We start from the raw sequence: 20,761 nt of genomic DNA, 5'->3' as shown, positions 1-20,761 counted from the left end.
CTCAGGAAGTCAAGGCTGCACAGCTGTGTGGGTGTGTAAGAGAACTATGCTTGGATGACATAAGCCATGAAGAGGCCACAAGCTTTTAGATCATACACTCTCCCCCCCCCTTCTCTCCCAACAGGCTGTGGAGAATAAAAACTTTTGCTCCTGTTTTTGATTAGCTGCAGTTTAGCATTATGTCAGAACTCTAAACCATCATAATTTTTAACTGTGGTTTGTCAAAACAAGCTAACTTCATAACCCATGGATTGAAGTTGGCTTGTTTCAAACAAGCTACAGTTGAACTTAAATATACTTTGTTGAGTTCAGAAAAAACTTCATATTGAAGTTAATCAGAAGCTTCCATCTCCTCATGGCCATGCTGCAGGAGGGGAGAGCAGAGGGAGAAATGCACGAGCTTGATGATCACTGCAACTCATTCCCATCTTACTGACCATGTGAGAGGGTTGGTGTTTTTTGAGCTTGCCTCCTTTCGCCATAATAGTGACACATGATCAGTCTCTTAAGTGACTATGTGGCAATGATCAAAATTCCTTCTGTTATGGAAAGCAAGTATGATTCAGCAGCCTCAACCAAGGGTTCCTAAACAGTAGTATGGAAGCTTCATTCAGGTGGTCCATGGCATGTCTCTAAAAATACAATTAAAAAACATACACCCACAGTCCATTACAATTGCTACAATAAGCAGGAAAAACATGTTGTGGTTCATCAAGGCCTTCAGAATTGTAATGTCCATGGAGGAAAAGGTTTGGGGACCAGTGGCCTAAACAGAATGAAGTTGGAGCTATTTCTAATGGGGCAGTAACCAGGGAAGGTGAAGGGGAAAGTGCTTCCCATCTGTCCTCCTCCTCTTCCAGCCCACCTGTTCCTCTAGTTTATTACATCTGAAATGGCTTTCACAGTGCTCTATTTGGCAAGCAGTTAACAATGAAGTAGGAAACGTAAGCCCAAAGACGTTTGGTTAAATCCAACTAAGTCATACTTTGAGCAGATCCATTGAAATCAATGGACATGACTCACTTAAGTCCAGCAGTGGCTCCATGTCAGTGGGACAGTAGAATCTGCCTTGGGTTTTAGTCCAGACTTTCAAGAGTCCAAACTTTCAGGAAGCTGTCCAAGGTGCTTCAGCACTGTCATGGAGCCACCAACTGCCACTGCCGAAGTCCACTGATTCCACTGGTTGTACCCTCACCTTTGGGCACGCTGGGTTAGGCTGATGGAAGTTGGAATCCAACATAGGGAGGTCCAGAAGTTCCCCATCCTTGAAGGGTGAAGCTCATGCATTTGGGAGCTATATGTGGCAGTGGCACTAGAGGAGGACAAAGTGGCAGCACTCCTGCTTTCCGGCAAGGTTGGGGAAGTTCTGAATTGGTAGCAGTAACAGCACTGCAACCTGGACCTCCCCTGACTTTGCTGCTGCTGCCTCCAATCCTAGTTTCATTGGAAAGAAGGGCACCATTGCCTTTCTCCCTCTGCCCATGCGCTGCTGCTGGCAAGGTGCTACATCCATGTGGCTCCATTTAGGGCTTCTGGTACATGGCTTAGTCTGGATCATCTGAAATGACACACTAAAAGTTTGTTTCAGAATTACAATAGCGGCCACCGTACAATTGCTTCAGATAACAAGCAATAGTTTGCTTCACTTTGACAATGAGCTACAAAACGAACCTACCTACCTACCTGGATTTAAACTAATTTAAAGCACAATCTTCTGCATATCTATCTACTCAAAGCAAATCTAATTGAATGCCCAAATAAGCATGTTTACTGTTGCAGCATTACCATTTTCAGCCAAAGTTCTCCTTTTGTGGGGGATGTATTGAGTGGATATGTATGTTAGCTATCAGAAAAAAATCAAACTGCTTCACAGTTTCATTCTGTGAGCTGAATACATTCAATTAAAATGTAATAAATTCATGATTTAATGCTCATGCGTTAACATTTTTTAATTTGCCTAAATCACCTCCTGCTCATTAATAAAATTATTCTGGAGGTCCAGATCACTTCCCAGTATACATATAAAATAAATGATGACAGAGCTTTAAGAATGGGTGTCTTGCTCTCAGCAACTAGCTTGATTATGCCATCTTAACCTATGTCAAATTTGGAATGCTAAGGTGAGTTTTCTGATTGGCTTCAATATTGATTTATGTTTATTTTACAATGAAAACTTCTTGCAACTGACTTAATGTTTGGCAGAGGCATCTGATGCTGGTGGATTAGTGCTTTCTGTTTCAACTGTTTTATGGAGATCACACATCATTCTCATAACCTTCTAGCCTCAAGTTGGAAAAATGAAAGAAACATGAAAATGTTTCTTTTATTATTATTACTATTTAGGTCTTCTGTGGTTTTTATCAGTTCTTCAATACACTTGTAACGTCAGTGCCCATGTTCCAATTAGGCTTCCGTACCAGAGCTATGGCTAAGTTAAAGAAAACGCTCAACTTTTGCAAGGCTGAGTGGGATTCCCCCCCCCCCATGTATTTACATAGAACAAACAAGAGGTGGATTTCAGCGTGCAGGAGATGGAAAACAGGAAGGACTGAGACATGTTTTATTTATTTATTTATTTAAAAGCATCTATTTATTTGGAGGCTTGAACCATGGCATTTGGAATGTTGGCCCTGTTCCTTACCAAATAAGGATATTGGAGTCTGTTCCGTCACCTTTATTGAATGCCCTTTGTCCAGCTGCCACATGAAACTAGGAATGCTTTTAAAAATCAACAAAAAGACAGTTGGGGTGAGGAGATTGCTTTAATAAGAAGGCTAACTGCAAACTGAAAAATCATCTTCAATAAGGACAGGAGCTTGAACTAGTATTGTTTTCCATGCTGAACACAAAGGGAAGAGGAAACCTGGGCCTCTTTGCTGTCCGAACTCTTATCATGGTATGTGTTTAAGCTGCATTCTTTGGCTATGGATATAGAACAGGGATGGAAAACCTGTGGCCCTGCAAATGTTGCTGGATTCCATCTTCCATCAGCTCTAGCCAGCATGGACACAGCTCAGGGAGTAGTCTTAACATCTGATTTCCCGTTGCTGGTACCAAGCATCCAGGTACAAAAGGATCCCATCTCACCAAACAAACTATCCCTGGATGACCTAGTGCTCTCTCTCTCTCACACACACACCATATATATTATCCTGCCTTCTATAAGATGGAACGCTGTTGCCATAAATGGCTGCTCCATTTTTGAAGTGATTTAAATTGCTGCAGTTAAATTATGTTTTATTGTTGCCATATTTTTAATCTTTCTCTGCTGTTTTAGTGTTTCATTGCTGCTTTATTGTACTATAATCCTCTTGTTAAATTATTGTTTTGACTTGTGTGTGTGTTAGCACCTTGGGCTTATTGAAGGAACTGGCAATCCCACCCCATATATACGGTCTGCCTAGTAAACGTCGCAAGACGTCACCCTAAGAGTCGGAAATGACTCGCACTACAAGTGCGGGGACACCTTTACCTTTTTTAGAAATATTCTAAATAAGTCACAAGGAGGATTTTACTACCAGAGTTTCAAAAGTATTTTTCCAAATTATAGAGGAAGAATAATGACCCTATGGGCTGTGAATCCAAGTTATTGTTATAGCAGTTAGTTCTCCCACAGGTAGATATGAAGCATGCACACACAAAAATCTTGCAAAACCATTTAAAAAATGAATCATGTTATTCATGTTGGATCTTTCATGTGTTTGATGAAATATGTTAAATTGACTTGTATTCATTTATGTATTTTTAATTTCTATAGGTACTGAATTGTGATAGGCTCTGACCAATAAAAATGCTCTCTTGCTCTCATATAAAATGAAGACTGGGAAAGCATCCTAGCCAAACTGATTTTTCTATAAAACGTTATAAGGAATATTCATATGTTTTGGCCCTAATCTTTTCTGCGTTTGTCAACAGGCATTTGAACTAATCACCCTGTCATTTTCAATGTATGGTGCATATATTTCTATTATACCTGAGCTTGGCAAAGATCATACCAATTATAGGCCAATTTGTTAAGTTAACATAGATTTTAAGATACTAACAGTGATTTTGGCTAATTAGGCAGTGGTATCAACAGTAGTACATTCAGATCGACTGAGTTTTATTTGGCAAAGACAGGGAACTGATCAGCTGAGATTGCTAACCAATCTAGTTACCTTAAATAGTCATAGAACGGATCCACTGCACTTACTTCTTTAGACACTGAAAAAAGGTTTGATAAAGAATACTGGCAGTTTATGATTGTTACTTCAAAAAAAATGGATTTCCTCAAGACTGCTATTGGTTGGGCTGTACCTCATCCACCCTTATGGACCAGCCTCCAAACATTTGACTTGTGCTCAGGACTGAAGTAAAAATATCTCATTATCAAGTTAAAAAATAAAAAATAAATGTTGGCAATATGTTTCTGTCATGTAGCCTAGAAAGATGCTTCTAGTTGGGACATTCCCAGAGACAACTGGGGTACCACTTTTTCTCCTCACACAGCTCATTGCCTCCAAGGGCTGCCATTTATGAGATAAACATCAGGTACACACATGTAGTAAAATGACTACCTGTTCAAATCCAAATACTGTGTTACCATTCATTCTACTCTACCTCTGCATGTCACATGTGTAGTAAAATCCTTATGACTTTACAGGATAATGGAAATGATCCAACCTACCCTGCCAAGAGGAATGGCTTGCTTGGGGATAATTTGCTCATCTGCATGAACTCCATAGAAAATGTACATATCTAAATTTTGGAATAAAGCACAGCTAACTTCTCATATTCAGTGTTTGTTGTTTATGCATTAAACCAGGAGTGGGGAACCTCTTTACCTGACCCTCAGAATTTTCACTAAAGCCACACCTTGAGTGTTTTTGCCTGACTGGAATGCGTCCTTAGCTGTGTTAATGACTTTTGCTTTGTGGATGGAGGATAGAGAGGGATGTGTGAAAGTGTGCAGAAACTAGCCTACTGTACAAAGAAAAAAAAATACATCCGTTACTTGGCTCACTTTTGACTAGTCTAGCAAATCAGGATGAATGCTGAACAAACAGGATGTCTGGAGTAACCCTTACATTTTGTATAGTGAATTGCTAAGCTCTTGGAGACCAAGATCCTATGCATGGTTTTTTTGGAGTAAGTCAGTCCCACTAAAATATAGGGATGTGCTATATTCCCTTGGGACAGCAGTAGTACTTGCTTTGCATATATAAGGTCTCAGGTTCAATCCCTGGCATATTCACTTTAAAAGGACAGAGTTGTAGTCCTCCCCCCAACCCCTAACGCCTGAAACCGTGGCGAGCTGCTGCCAATCAGAGTAGACAATATTCAGCTTGATGGACAAACAGTCTGACCTGTTATAAGGCAGATTCCTGCGTTCCTATCCTGCCCCTGGCAGCAAAAATAGAAAAAAAAATTTTTTTAAATGCTGCTGTTTTCAAGGATTGACAGGGGAAGGGCGACAACCTGAGGCAGCTGGTTTGTGGGATTTTCTGCCTCAAGTGCCAAAAAGATAAAATAACTTTGGACAGTCTTGGATACTGTCATCATAACTTGGGGGGGCGTTGCGCACCAGTTGCCGTTCCATCGAAGGCTTCAAAATGTCTTGGGCGGGGCCTGATCTCTACTCAGAAGTAAGCCTATTGAGTTCAGTGGAGCTTACTCATAGACAAGAGGTTACAGGGCTGCCGTTGGCGAAAGCAAACTCCTTTCTCGCTCGCTCCTTGGGCTTCCTGATGTCGCCCCCGCTCCGCCTCCTGCTGCGGGAGGTTCATAAGGCTTCCTTCCCTGCCAGGTGTCCGCAATAAGAGCAGCGCGGCGCCTCGGTCGCTCCCAAGCAAGCCCCTGGCTGCGGGACATTCGTGTGACCTTCTCCAACCAGAGGCGGGAACCAATAGCAAGCGGGGAAAAGTAAGAGCGACAGGCTCCAGTCTGTGATTGGAGGATTGATTAGGATCCCTTTGCGAGTTTAATACCCTGTTCAAACCGCTCTGTAAGTATTCACTCTCGGTGTAACTTCTTGAGCGAGTTCCCCCATCAGTCTTTCTTGGACCGCCGGTTTATACAGTAACTGATAATTGTAGAAGTAAAGCGTGGCGCTGCAGATGCGGGCCAGAGTCTTTCTGGCGCACATTTTTACACCCGCGATTAGTCCGCAAAGTCCAAAATCAACAGCCCAGAAGGAGTCCTCAAGAAATTCACATCCTGCCGTTCTACACTGAATTTCCTCCAGCAGGAGGGAAATGATTCGGCAGAACTAGCAGCAAGCAAGGGCTGGTTTCTGCAACCTACATAGCAGCCCTCAGCTGTGTAATACTGCAATAATTTAGAGAATAATTTTGACAGCGAGAGTTGAAAAGATAGCACGTGTCCTTGAGAAGATTGTGTTCGGAAAGAAAGGCTTTGATAAGGAATGTCCTCAGGTGGATGAGCACCTGATCAATTTTATTAGCATCACTGATTTCATTCAAACCATCAGTTGTAATTAGGAACACTTCCTCCCATAAGATGGGGAGACAGACACATATTTCATTCGATTTTTGACTGGGATCATAGCAGAGTGATGGACCTAAAGTTCCTGGCCTTTAAAAAAGAAAAAGGATCCAGTGGCAGGCCATGTGAAAGGTCTCTGTTTGAAACCCCAAAGAGTAACTGCCAGTCAGGTACTGACTACCTACACTGTGAGAGCTGCGCTGGAGAGTCTGTGCCCTATTTCCCTGGGAACTATAGTTTGTCAAGGGCGATGGGACTTGTAGCTCTTTGAAGGGTGAATGATAATTCCCAGGATTCTTGGGGGGGGGATGTGCTTTAACTATGTGGTGTGTACACAGCCTAAGGCTGAGTTTTGCAAACATTGTACAGCCTTTTTCCCTCCTGCCCCTTTCTTTAACAAAATTTAAATCTTACGATAATTTAGCTGCATGTCTCCTCATTTTTAAAGAGAATGAGAAAAGGAATATGCTGTCTGAAGAACCCATGGTGATAAGAAGTGCAGAAGGCAAGGGAAGGTGAGATAGGGGAGCTTCCAGCTGTCATTCTATATTGGTGCATTCAGGGTGGATTGCAGTGAAACAAAGAAATAAATCGAAGTCTAAAAGGTGCAGCAGTTGTGTAAACCCCCAAATATTTTAAGCAAATTGCTGAAGTGGTCAGCTACTGTTGTGGGTGTTAGTAGGTTAAGTTGTCTAAGAAATTTATTTATTTATTTATTTTATTAATTCAATTTATATAATTGCTTGTAACATGCTGGGATTTGTACAATTGGTATCAGTATTTTCCCCCCTTTTGTACAGATTAAATTTCTGCTTTTTTCGGCTTCATGATGCTGCCCTTTTGGTGTATTCTTTCAATAAAACAAGCCACATAGTATCTAATCTTAAAATTAAGGTGGCTGTTCCTATGCACACTTATCTGAGAGTAAGTTCCATTCAACACAGGGGGACTTACTTCTGAGTAGACATGCATGGGATCACTTTATTGTAAATCCCACAAGATTAAAATCTGTTAGGTGCTCCTAGCCTGGACTGCTTTATACTACTGCATGATATTTAATGCTTTCATTGGATCCTTGACAATGTCATCACTTCACTGGAGTTTCTCAGCTGTGTTTCCCTCACGTTGCTTTTCCTGATGCTTTTTTCAGCAAGTAAGAGAGAGGTCCCAGTGCACAGCCGAAGGAGTGAGCTTGTCATCTCCTTCTTTAAAGATGATTGCAACATAACCTACTGTGTGATGAGCAATGGTTTTCAAGAAGCACATTTGACAGCAGCAGCAGCCAACAGATACCCTATCTGGATCTGTGTTTCATATTCACCTATCATATTTGAATATAAAATTGACCTTACTCAAAACCCACAGCTGACCTCAGGTCAATGAAAACCAGCTGCCCAATAGGAATCCAAAAATCTAGGAATTTGGAGTGGGAGTCATAGGATTTGCACAAACTGTTGCAAGACTGATTTTGATTAAAAATAAAAAAATAAAAGTGGTATTATACCATCATTCACCAAGCTGTTCCCTGCAGATTTTCTGGATTTCAACTCCCAGCATGACCATGGACCAGGCAATACAAACACCTTCAGTCAAGGACTGTTCCCTGCCAGCCCTTCAAATAGAGGATTGTTCTCTGTAAAGCTGGACACATGGCCACTCCTTTATAATTATATGAAGAAATGCTAAAAATGCTTGCAGATAATGATGGAACTGCAAAGTGAGCTGTCAAAGTTCAGCTTCATTTTCCTCAAGCAATTTTTTTTAACCTGAAAAACAAGATTTACATATGCAGCTATCTGAAATGTATCTAAATGGCATGTTAGGAGTCACTGTTGGATTGTGATAGTCTTATGACTGGAATTCTAGGGCTTTTTTCTATAGAACAGTGAAAGTACCTTTAATGTCATGCTATGTCCTCATCCAAGAATCAATAAGTTGATAACTGTACAAGTGTAGTAAGTCTCTCCCGCTCCTCACCCTCTGTGTGTGTGTAGAGACTTGCTATGTCAGAAAAGTAAAAGTAAATTTTAACTATTGGAGGTCCTCCATCTAGCCCTGACTAGACACAGCCTTATCTTGCTTTAGCAAGCTTGCTGCATGATGTACCTTCAGACTATGGCTGTGTACACACCATACATTTAAAGCACATGACATTTAAAGAACATAAAGGGGCCATAGCTGGTGAACCAGCTGGAGCTGGAAACAGGCACTCCTATCCACCAAGGCTATCCGAGCTTCCAGTGACAATATTGGATCCAGGAGAACACTCAGGCTATAGATCTGCTTCTTTCAGGGGAGTGCAACCCCATCCAGAGCAGGCCATCTCCGCACACCTGGACTCAAGAACTTGGAACACATCTGTCTCTTTGGAATCCTGTTTATTGGCCCACATAAGAAAAGCCCGCTTGATCAGACCAATGGTGCATCTCATCCAGCATCCTGGTCTCACAGTGGCCAACCAGATGCCTATAAGAAGCCGGGAAGCAGGACCTGAGCACAAGAGCACTCTTCCTTCCTGCGGTTTCTAGCAACAGATATTCAGGAGCATAGCCATTGTGGCTAGTAGCCATTGATAGCCTCCTCCTCCATGAATTTGTCTAATCTTGGTTTAAAGCCATCCAAGTTGCTGGCCATCACTGCCTCATATGGAAGTGACTTCCATAGTTTAACTATGTGCTGTGTAAAGAAGTACTTTCTTATGTCCGTTCTGAATCTTCCAACATTCAGCTTCATTGGAAATCTCCAAGTTCTAGTGTTAAGAGAAATGCAGAGCTTGGAAAAGTTACTTTTTTTGAACTACAACTCCCGTCAGCCCCAGCTAGCATGGTCACTGGATTGGGCTGATGGGAGTTGTAGTTCAAAAAAGTAACTTTTCCAAGCTCTGGGAAAGGGAGAAAAACATTTCTCTATCCACATTCTCCATGGCATGTATAATTTTATACACTTCTATCATGTCACCTCTTTCTCACCTTTTCTCTAAACTAAAAAGCTCCAACTGCAGCAACCTTTCCTCATAGGAGATGGAATAACTTCCCTCTGAGGAAAGGCTGCAGTTGGGGCTTTTCTTACAAGAACCTGTTGTTTGATATAGTTATTGACACTGAGTATTGAGAAATGATAAAGCCATATTGAAGGACACATGCACACAAACTTTACTGAGGGTTTTTTAATTGCTAAATGTATTATATTTATTTTTACTGCCCACTGGTATGTGTTAAAATGGGCATGGGTAACATTCTTTGGCCTGAGGACCTAATCGCCTGGTTGCAACTCCTTCAGGGACTGCATGCCATTGGTGAGTGTGGCAAAGAAGTCACCATGGCCACCAAATGCTCTCGCACATGCCACAAACTCCCACCCACCAGAGCATACATGTTGATCATCTGAAGAGTGGAGAGAGGCAATGTTCCCTGTTGCCATCACAGCCTTGGTGTGTTTCTGTGTGTGTGGCCTGAGGGGGTCAAATGTAATTGTTTTTTGGGGGGGGACCAGCCCATGGGTCAGTGATTCACCATCTTGTCTTTTGGATTCTATAACAGTTGTTTGTGGATGCCAAGCTACAGTGAATTATGCAGTAAGTCCACATTGAATGTGTTTGAGGTTGCTCTTTAACATACAGACTCTTGTCTCTTACCACCTGCAGATCTTCCATATCTTCCTTGTCATGCTGGTGTTTGGTGTGGGCAACTCCTCTGTTTCGAATTTCTCATCATTGGAGGAACAGCTTTTCCAGTACATTGAAGAACATGAAAATGAATTTGTGCAGGTAGAAACAGCACAGAATGTGACCTCTGCTGGCAGCAGAATGATGTGCAGCTCAGCCTTATGCAAGTCCTATTGTGTTCAACAAGGTTACTGCTAATTAAATGTGCGTAGGGCAGGATAACAGCACCAGCTTGAACCACAGTACAGAGAGCGCCTTTTCTGCCCCAGTTCTCCATAACAATAATATTTTGTTTTTAAATTTTTAACATTAAAATATTGACAGCATATGGCCCATTGGAGTTCTGAGACTCACTATTCAAGTGCAAATACTCTGATAAGAGATGCAAAAAAAAGCATATCAGAGCCGTATCTGGCTTAGAGGCAGTTACTCTGCTACCCCACCAGTGTGCTTGGTATTTATAAACAAGGTATGACAAAATGTTTTTCCTCTATCCTGTGACAGCATCAAATGATATCAATGGGCAAGGCAACAGTGCTCATAGATGCTCTGTTGTATAACACTGCTGTTCAATTTGCAATATAGAAAAATCTAACATAGGTTAAAGTCAACAGCAGTTGACAAATCACCCTGCTAGGCCAAACTAGACATGGTAATTTGTATAATTTCCCCATTCATGTATGAAATAAGAAGTGAGGATTAGGGATGGAAGGATCTGTCAACTTTGATTCTCTCCATTTCTCATTTTTCCAATATTAAATCCAATTGTGCAGCAATTTACATTTTTTTATTTAAGAAACTAATGAAAATTCTTTAGCATTTCAGTGTGTATTTCTCCTAATGAGCTTGTTTTTGATTCCTCCTGATATAATGTAGTTGGCATGTTATTTTCACTAATATATTCATTTTTATCCACATTAATATATCCCCTAATGTATGCATTTTTTGTAAATATTGTTTGATTGGAGAACTGCATCACAAAATTCGGGTAAGTGTGAATTTTAAAGGTTGGCTGTGTTTTCATTCTCATATTGTTTTGGACAGTGTGAATTTGATAGATTTGACTTTAAATGTGAACTGAATTGAATTTCTCTGCCATCCCTAGAGGGGATATAATTTTTTCATAACAAAAGGTGTGCTTTATATGCCCATCCACTTTCATTGTCGCCACCTCCTCTCTTTACAGGATGCCTCCACATTGTTATTGCAGGCACTTTTCTCTTATGCAAGTGGATGTGTAGCAACCTAAAACATCTCTAGGTAGGATTAGGAAGATTCCCTGTCTGACATCCTGGATAGCCACTGCCAGTCAGTACAGACAACATTGAGCTAGATGGACCAATGGTGTGACTTAGTATAAGGCAGATTCCTATGTTCTTATGCATCATAAAAATGTAATTCTCAATCCAGAATCGTTCAAGCTTATACTCAACATGCTGCTTTCAATCTAGAATGATTGTAGATCCTGCTGTCCAGATGGGTGGGAGTGGTTACTGATATGTGTTTGAAAACTCTCGCGTTAATTAGATTGCACCTTTGAAAACCGCTTGCAGTTTTAGTATGCACTCACCCACAGCTTCATTAGACAGGTGTGGATACTCCCCTTCCTATTGTTGGGACCTCCTACATCTGTTTTCATGTGTACACACCCTTAGGCTGTCTGGCTGCAAAACTGGAAGTGAAAGTAGGCTTGGGGCAGGGGGAATATTTACACACCAGAGCATGGTGGGGTAAGGCAGGGAAGGAGGCAGGGGATCACCCATAGTTCCACACCTATCTTTTGTTCTAAAAAAATTAGTTCCCTCCAACAACACATTAGACCCGAGCAGGGCACAGATGCAAATAAGCAAACAGAGTTGCCCCCATCACTTTTAGTGATGTCCTCAACACTAAGTTAATGGCACTTAAATTATCCACTGTGCTGGAGAATGTTTCTGAAATCAGACAAAAGTTTTCTGACATTACAGAAAAGAACGCAATTACAGAATCCAAACAAAATTTCAGGATGAGAAAACTGTGTGTGTGTATAATCTTATTGTTGCTCTGATTCTTCCATACCTCCTCTTAAAAAGAAAGATTTCACGGTGGCAGGTCCCTTAGAAGTAAGTAGAAGGAAATAGGATTTACCAAGATGGATCACCCATGCAAAACTTTCCTAAATACCATCATTTTTAATGAAACTTCCTGGAGAAATTGAATTTGTTTCTTAGAGATGGTATAGAGTAATGACTAAGAATGAAAGTCAAATCTCCCCTGCCACAAACCTTTGGCAAGTCACTCTCTCTCAACCCTTTTATCTCCAAATGGGAATAATAAATATTTATTAATTTATATATGCTTAATGCTAAAATAAGCTTCTAAGCAGGTTGCAAAATATAAAAAATACAGATATTAAAATCTAAGCATCCATAATTAAAATACACAATAAAACAATCTGATTAAAATACTAAAATATAAGCATTGATAATTACTACCCTACAAAGAATCTTCTTGCACCTTAAAGACTCTTTCTCTCTCTCTCACACACACACACAAACACACTCACACACTCACTCACTCTTTCTCTCACACACACACACACGGTTTTGGGGTAGGGGGTGGGTATTGTAAACAGCAAGGTCAGAAGGAAAGGAAATGCAGAATAGTACAGACAGTGATAATATGTTGTTAAGACTAATATTTCACCAAAAAAAGTTGATTATAACATAGACATTCTGGCATTGATAAGTCAATTAAAAGATGTAGTGTGATAAAAATCCATTGTTCCAGTTCAATCCACAAGTGATAGCACTGAACCTCTTGATGAATTGTAATACAGCATTTTCACATTGCAGTCTCTTTCTGAAGTTCCTTTGTTCCAGTATGGCCACCTTATAGTCAGTTACAGAATGTCCTGGGAAGTTGAAATGTTCTCCACTTGTTTTTGGATGTCGGATTTCTGTCCATTTATCCTTTTGTGTAGAGATTGGTCTCTTTGTCCTATGTAGAATGCAAAAGGTCATCAGAAAACGTTATCTAAGTAAGATGGGCCATTATACAGCAGTCCCACTCGGAGGCCATTTCTATCTAATAATGAATTGTCAAGTACAAAATCAAATATGAACACACAGACAATTGGTCATTAAACCTTTCTGTGACACTTCATGAGGCCATGAATTATCACTGCCTTTCCTTGCAGACTCTTGGGGAATGGGTGGCTGTGCAGAGTGATTCCATACAACCACATCTGAGACCAGAAATAACACGAATGATAACAAAAGCTGCAGAGAAACTCAAAGCCATAGGAGCAAAAGTCAAGTTGGCCAATACAACCATTCAGCAGGTAACTAGGGGTATGGGTGTCTGTTTTCTCCTGATTTCTCCCTAGCTGTAGCCTCTGCATGCTGTACACATCATTTATGGGAGGCAGTGGCCTTCAAGGAGGCAAAGAGGCAATCCTGTGAAGTCAAGGTTGGTTCGAAAGCCACATTGCAGAAGTAAAAAACTCTGCTTGTGATTCTTTGGATGCAAGCCCTGGTTTCAAAGTGTTATGTTCTTGTGTGTTAGAGCCACTTTGTTAATGTAAATTACTTTGATAGGTCTGACAAGGATAACTTTTCAAAGTATGTATTGATGCTGAGCAAGGTGCCTGCGCTCTCCTTACAAATTTCAAATCAGACAATGGCACAGCAGCAAAGTGTAATCATGGATTTTCACCCCCTTCCTCTCCATTAACTACAGAGCATGTTAACTGACAATGAAATTGTACTCCAGTATAATATTCCAAGGTAATACATGGTGGGTGGATCCCCGAAGTCTGATCAACAGCCATTTGGTGAAGATTAAAGGGTTTTGTTTGGCCTTCTGTTTTGTTTGGCCTTTTTCCGCAACATGTGACTTGGCTAGCTTGCTTCAAGCCCTGCAGTTGTTTTCACAAGCCTGCAGATTCCCCCTCTTTTGAGTGCTGTGGCTTTATAAGGACCAGCAATTGGAGAAATGAGTTTGCTATTAGTAGATGTATGTGGGACCTGCAACATAATGTAATCCTTGCTCAAGATTCCCTCCACTCCATTCCATCCCCCCTTTACTATCCTGACCCCTAGTCACTCAGTGCTCCTTGGTCTTTGGGCTGGGGTGTTTGACCCCTTAGGTTGTTTCTAAAGAGATTCATTTTTTGTACAAACTTTGAGGTTCCCGCAAGCATACTGCTACCTTCCTCTTGGCTACATAAGCAAAGGCAGTCACAGCCTAAACACCGGAACTATAGAAGGAATTATGATGGTGCCTTGTTTGAGATTCAAGTATATGCTACAAATGCAGAATTCCCCATTCATTTTAGTGGAAGGTGGTCAGCATTGGTGCCAGGCAGTGATCACAAGGGGAAACCACTTATGAGAACAGGAGCTTCTGTATGGGGGCCGCGCACATGGCCACTGCCGTTTATCTTTTAGTTATTTGACTATTTCTATACCGCTTAATATATAAAAATACCTCAAAGCAGTGTACAGAAAACTGTTATAAAATTATACAATAAAATCATTAATACAAATAACTAATAAATATAGTTCCTTCTCCTTCTGACATACCTCCCATTCAGCACCGCTCAGCCCCCTGGCACTCACTTAGGACTTCACACACACACATACACACCCTGGCTCACTCTCAGGGCTCATACAAATTCACAGACCACCCTCAAAATCTCACAACAAAGAGGGCTCCTGGAATCTGCTGACATCATCCTAGTCTCTTACTCTAGGTTTGCTTTTATGGACAGGCGCTACGGTGGATAGAGTTTCCTCAGGCTGCCCACAGCTCTGTCCCATTCAGCTGCACCACCCACACCCAGTTCCAGGCTACAGCAAATTTAGTTAGGCAAGTTTCTCAAGGGGTCCAAAAGATGGCATATGGGACACCCCTTCACTCACAGTTCTTCCTTTGGCCTCAGATGCTATTTTTGGAAAAGGAGCAGGGACATGGACTATCCAATTGATGCAAATGCTGTGGCTGTCTATTGAGAGCTGCCATGATTATGCAGCTCATACCAGCCATACAGCTCCCAGAAAGAATTATGTGTGTGCTGCCCAGCTGCAAATTCTGCGGCAGCTCACACACTCCAGTGATGTGCACCTGGGGACTGCCTTAAGTATGGATCAGGCTGGAGTCAAGAAGTACAGTAATACCTCAGATAACAAAGTAGATGCATTCCTGGACATTGCATCTTTAACAGAAACTTTTGTACCAGTGGTAGGAATAACATGGAAAGAATAGGAATAGGTTCCTACACCCACTCATATGGTGAGGGCAGCTTCAACAGGGGCTTTAAAAGTTGCCTATCCAGCACCCACCCACTCCCCCTTCTTCCCGCTTCTTCTCATCATATTGGATCCTTCCCTCCCCAGCCTTGGGAGAAAGCAAGAGATCTCTTTAATGCAAAGCAAACACACAGGTTCGTCAGTTACACCCTAGCAAACCAAAGGCACAAGCTTATCAGTTTATTGATAGCAAAGCAAAGATACAGGCTGTTCAATTTCACCTTAAAGCAAAGGTATAGGCTTGAAAGTCTATCCATAGCAAAGCAAAGCTAGTCAATTTCACCTTTAAAAAAGCCTTCCTTAAAAGGAGCTTCATTCCTTAACTGAAGTATTACTGTAGATTTCTTATGTTTTCTTTCACAAAATTGTTTTCAGGGCTGGCCTTTGAGGTGGGTTAGATTTTAGTGTTATTGTTGGAATTTTAAGGCTGTAATGTGAATTGTATGTTTTTATGTTGTGTGTCGCCCAGAGTGGCTGGACAACCAGCCAGATGGGCGACTAATAAATTTAATTAATAAATAAATAATTAGGCAGAATGAGGCAGACCATCTCAAGCACCCTATACTTAGGAAACCACTAAAATTCTGGCTTCTGTGCAGGTTTTCAGAAGTGAGTAAATATAAGGAATCATCTAAGCAAGACTAAAATGGGCCTTCCAAGAGGAATGACATTATTCCAAGAAAACAGCTCAAATCGTGAGCTTTTGCAGGTAGAAGTTTTCCTAAGGTTTTGAATTTCATTTAACCATGTCTCTGTATATATTCCTACAGGTGCCTGATGATGACCAGAATATTAAATTGCCTTCTATCATTCTGGCGAAGCTGGGTGAAGATCCACTAAAACCCACTGTGTGTTTTTATGGACATGTGGATGTGATGCCTGCCAAAAAGAAAGATGGGTGGAAAACAGATCCCTACACATTGACTGATATTGGTGGTACATATACCACCATTGCTTTTGACACTGTTATCTTAACAGGTTGTATTCAATTAAGTCCTCCTCAGAGGGGACCCATTAAAATTAATGAATCTAAATTAGGCATGTCCATTAACTTCAATGGACCTATTCTGAGTAGGATTAGTATTGAATACCACCCTATGTCTATTTCATTTTCCTCCATTAATTTCATAATGAGTGTGTGCATCATCAGGATTCAGCTTCAAGTTTAATGGCCCTTATTCAGCCCATTACTGAATCCAGGCACTGGTCTAGTATATGGACATCCTCACCTGATTCAGATGGTGAAGAGAAATAGAATCAAGTGTTATCAGCTTATTGATGGCATCTCACTTCAAATCCCCTGATGACATCACCCGGAGGCTTCATATAGATGGAACCTTATACAACTTACAGGAGCAGAAGTCCCCCAGTGCCATTTACTGAAATCAGCCTGCTTATGCCACTGTGCCTCCAACTCCCATCCCACAGAGCAGATCCAATAGGAAGCCATTTGTTGATGGTATCAAAAACAACTCAGAGATCAAGGAGAACCAGTGGGGGTCATGCTGTCCCTCTCCTGACAGAGGACATCGCTGATGACCAGAGACAGCTTGCTACCAAAACCAGGTCTAAATCTAGACAAAAATGGATCTGGATAACCTGTTTCCTTCAACCATGCCTTGAGTTGAGCCATCCCCACCCCTTTGAGCATCCTCTCAGGGGTAATGAGGCTGAGTGTAGTTTCCCTAAGGCTACATAGTAAATGCCTCGCAGAGGCAAGATTCAAACCAGAGAGGGACTTAACTGACTTGTAGGTCAGCCTTTTAGTTTATTATTATTGTAATTTATTAAATTTATATCCCACCCTTCCTCCCAGAAAGAGCCCAGGGCAGCAAATAAAACAACACATGGTCGTTACGCTATACCATCTCTGTTCTGTCTTTAGCACTATCAGAAGTTTAAAAGTTTAATATTGTCTTTATCTGAAGGAAATCTTTATGGGCGTGGAGCAACAGATAACAAAGGACCTGTCCTAGCCTGGATACATGCAGTGAACACATTCAAAGAAGTAAAGATAGTAAGTAAAAAAATGTGCTGTTATCAGATCTGCTTGTATGACACATGTAGACATGACTGTAATTTTGGGATCTTCACTGGGAATATTGCACACCATAAATTTTACTGCAATGGGCCTGATTATATTCAGACAAACACCAATAAAAATTTGCTTAAATTTGGGGAATTTAGCAAAAGTCACACCATAGTTATGAGTAGAATACATACTCTTAAACATGGCTTAAAAGGAACCACAAGTGGATTGAGGTGCTAATGCAGAAGTGTAAAAGGGTCATGGGTTACACGTGACACATGCTACCCACTCCCACGTAGGTAACTAACCATGTTTACTCAGAAGTAAGTCCTACTGAATTCAGTTGGGCTTACTCCCAGGTAAGTGGCTTTAGGATTGTAAACTAAGTTACTATTGTGGAGATTGAGGGAAGATGCTATAGGCAGAGAATCACGTATGAAGATCTACCAGATCTTCTGAGTCAGAGTCTTAAAGACTAGTAAAATAGGAAGGGCAAATGTTCACATGCAAAATATAAGAGGTCGGATCTCACAAGAGGTGGAACTGTGTGAGATTTGTGAAATAAGAAAGGTAGTTGAGACATGGCACTTGCTGTAAAAAGCAAAACTGGATTTTTTATAATGTGGTGGTGTATTTCCACAGCTAGAGTAGAATTGGTGTTCATGAGTCAGCTGCCATTTTCTTGGGTTGCTGGGAGAAATGGGTCTTTTAAATAGAGACCCCCCTTTAGGATGCACACCTTAACGTGGTGAGGGGGTTTCAGAGTGTTGAAGAAGGGGAGAGCAATGCCATCAGGAGTCTAGATCAAGAGTCTAGACTCCTAGCAGGGGCACCCAAGGTGGAATGGTCAAAGCTGAGACATCAGACTAAGATGCATCCAAACTCAGAGGAAGGCAATGGTAAACCACCTCTGAATACCTCTTATCACAAAAACCCTATGAACAGAGTATCCAAAATGCAACACAAGATAGTGCTGGAAGAAGCCACAGACCTGAACTTACAAGATCTGAACAGGGTGGTTCATGACAGATGCTCTTGGAGGTGACTGATTCATAGGGTCGCCATAAGTCGTAATTGACTTGAAGGCACATAACAAAAATAGAGACCATCATCATATCTCTCCCCTCATTCAATGGAATCCCCTAATATGATAGGGCTTAAGAGGTTAAGGAGCTTCCCTCCTTAATGTTTTATTTTGGGTTCTGCTGAACTCTCCTATTCTAGTACCAGGAAGCAGGAATGAAAACAAAAATATTGTTTTGAGAGACGCTAACTGATGCTTTTATCTGCTGACTAGTTCCAAATAGAAATATAATAGACATGGTCAACAGGCAAGGGAATAGGAATAGTAGCTTAGGGTTTGTTTGTTTTTTACAATTAAGTGGTATGTAAATTTTGTTAAATAAATAAATAAATAAGGAATAGATCTCATTAAAGAAGAAACCAGGCTCTTGAGGTTTCTGAAAAAGAGCAGCATGGAGCAGCCTTCCAGATGCATCCCAAAAAGCTTAACAACTTGGGCATCTTGGTTATAGGAGCAGGCTTATCAGTAAACATTGACAGGAATTTGAAAAAAGGGCTTTCACTGAGAGCTGAGACAGGCATGAAAGTTATTGGGCACAGGTGATGAATGATCATAGGTGATCATGTCTCACTTCAGTTAAATTTTCCACTACAGGGGTAAAGCAACAACACACAGGCATACTCTTAGCCAATCAGATTTTTATTTTCATAAGGTGACCTTGTCATTTCTGAAAAGGGCAGGCTTAGATTTCTCAAGAAATTTTAAAAAAAGATTTGTCTTAATCAAGGAAGAATATGCTTGCTGGACAGAATCCAGTTATTCACAAGGGATGATTAATGGCCGCCCTTGAATTGGGTACAGAAATGAACCGGCAACCAAATGCAGATTGTTCAAAACACCCTGGCTGCTACATTCTGCATCAATTGTAATCAGCAAAACTTTGTTAAAGGCAGGCCCATGTAGAGGGCAAAACAATAGTCAAGTCTAGAGGTAACCAGAACATATGTCATTGTGGCCAGGCTTTCTCTCTCTAGGAATGTCCTTAGCTGCCATATCGGTCAAAACTGGCCATAGGTGCTCCTAGCCAATGACGTCCCCTGGATCTCCAGTGACAAAGCTAGATGAAGGAATTTTCCCAAGCTACGCACCTGCCCTTTCAAGAAGAATGCAACCCTGTCCAGAACAGGACATCTCAGCAGTTCCCATAGTATCAGGTCCCATACAGCCAGAGCTGGGATACCCACAGGCATCTTCCCCTGGGCACAAGGAACCAAGTGCCTCCCAACCTACCTCTGCAGTCCAATGGCACAAGGAGCACACCAAGTAGGAGGCCAGGGAATGCCTTGCCCCATCCCCTTTCCACCTTGGCTGCTGCTACATACACACCACACACACACAGTTACTCACTGCTGGGCACTGGAACAGGTAAATCATTGGTCTGACTCAGTAAAAGGCATCTCCTTATGTTCTGTATCTATTACAACTCTTTTCATTGAATTGGCATCAACATATAGTAGGGCCCTGCTTATACGGCGGGTTAGCGACCAGGCCCCCGCCGTAAAGCGGAAATCGCCGTAAAGCAGAACCCATAGACTATAACGGGGCCGTCGTGCGAAAATGACGCGGAAACATCGCAAAACGTTGCAAAAGAGCAAAAATCGGCTTTAAAATGGAAAACGAAAGCCGCTGCATTAGTGGAACGCTGGGAAGCAAAGCGCTGGGAAGCGGGACCCTACTGTACAATCTTTTGAACTTCACAGAGCTCTTCACAAAGTTACAAATCATAGATCACTTGCTATTAAATTTATTTAGGTTGTATAGTAGGAATTTTTGGACAATATAATTCCTGCAACTGACATTTTATTGAGAATACAGGTTCCTTCAGGTGACTTAAACTTTCTATTTTAGGATCTGCCAGTAAACATCAAGTTTCTTATTGAAGGCATGGAAGAAGCAGGGTCCATTGGACTAGAAGAAGTAATTAAAAAAGAAAAAGAGCAATTTTTCTCCGATGTTGACTATATTGTGATTTCGGATAATACTTGGCTCACCACAAAAAAGCCAGCTCTTACATATGGAACTCGGGGAAATGCCTGCTTCTCTGTGGAGGTAAAAGAGTAACATTGGAGTCATTTGTGCTGGATGGGGTAACACTCCCCCTGAAATCACAGGTTCGCAGTCTGGGAGTACTCCTGGACTCGGCTTTGAGCCTGGAGGCCCAGGTCTCTGCTGTGGCCGGGAGTGCTTTTGCTCAACTGAGATTAGTTCGC

The 20,761-nt window shown here is 41.4% G+C and overlaps 1 protein-coding gene across 6 annotated transcripts in view; it reads left to right on the top strand.

The window, feature by feature from the left end:
- Nucleotides 1-15: 15 nt before the first annotated feature.
- The window catches only part of LOC133369288 (beta-Ala-His dipeptidase-like), a 44,461-nt gene continuing 23,715 nt past the window's right edge, over nucleotides 16-20,761 (top strand). The window contains exons 1-7 of one of the 6 annotated variants that reach the window (XM_061594471.1): nucleotides 5,746-5,983; nucleotides 6,932-6,998; nucleotides 10,127-10,249; nucleotides 13,326-13,469; nucleotides 16,209-16,416; nucleotides 17,367-17,455; nucleotides 20,400-20,600. In XM_061594471.1, the coding sequence (XP_061450455.1) occupies nucleotides 10,148-10,249; nucleotides 13,326-13,469; nucleotides 16,209-16,416; nucleotides 17,367-17,455; nucleotides 20,400-20,600 (744 nt within the window). In that variant the 5' untranslated portion in view covers nucleotides 5,746-5,983; nucleotides 6,932-6,998; nucleotides 10,127-10,147. Of the gene's footprint in view, nucleotides 2,897-5,745; nucleotides 5,984-6,032; nucleotides 6,654-6,931; nucleotides 6,999-10,126; nucleotides 10,250-13,325; nucleotides 13,470-16,208; nucleotides 16,417-17,366; nucleotides 17,456-20,399; nucleotides 20,601-20,761 lie in introns of those variants that run through there. The other 5 variants (XM_061594463.1, XM_061594435.1, XM_061594425.1 and 2 more) reach the window with 5 other exon arrangements.

Source organism: Rhineura floridana, chromosome 1 (assembly GCF_030035675.1).
Source record: "Rhineura floridana isolate rRhiFlo1 chromosome 1, rRhiFlo1.hap2, whole genome shotgun sequence".
NCBI classification, from domain to species: domain Eukaryota; kingdom Metazoa; phylum Chordata; class Lepidosauria; order Squamata; family Rhineuridae; genus Rhineura; species Rhineura floridana.
Note: the sequence above shows the minus strand (reverse complement) of the source record. Positions and strands in the feature narration are given on the sequence as shown.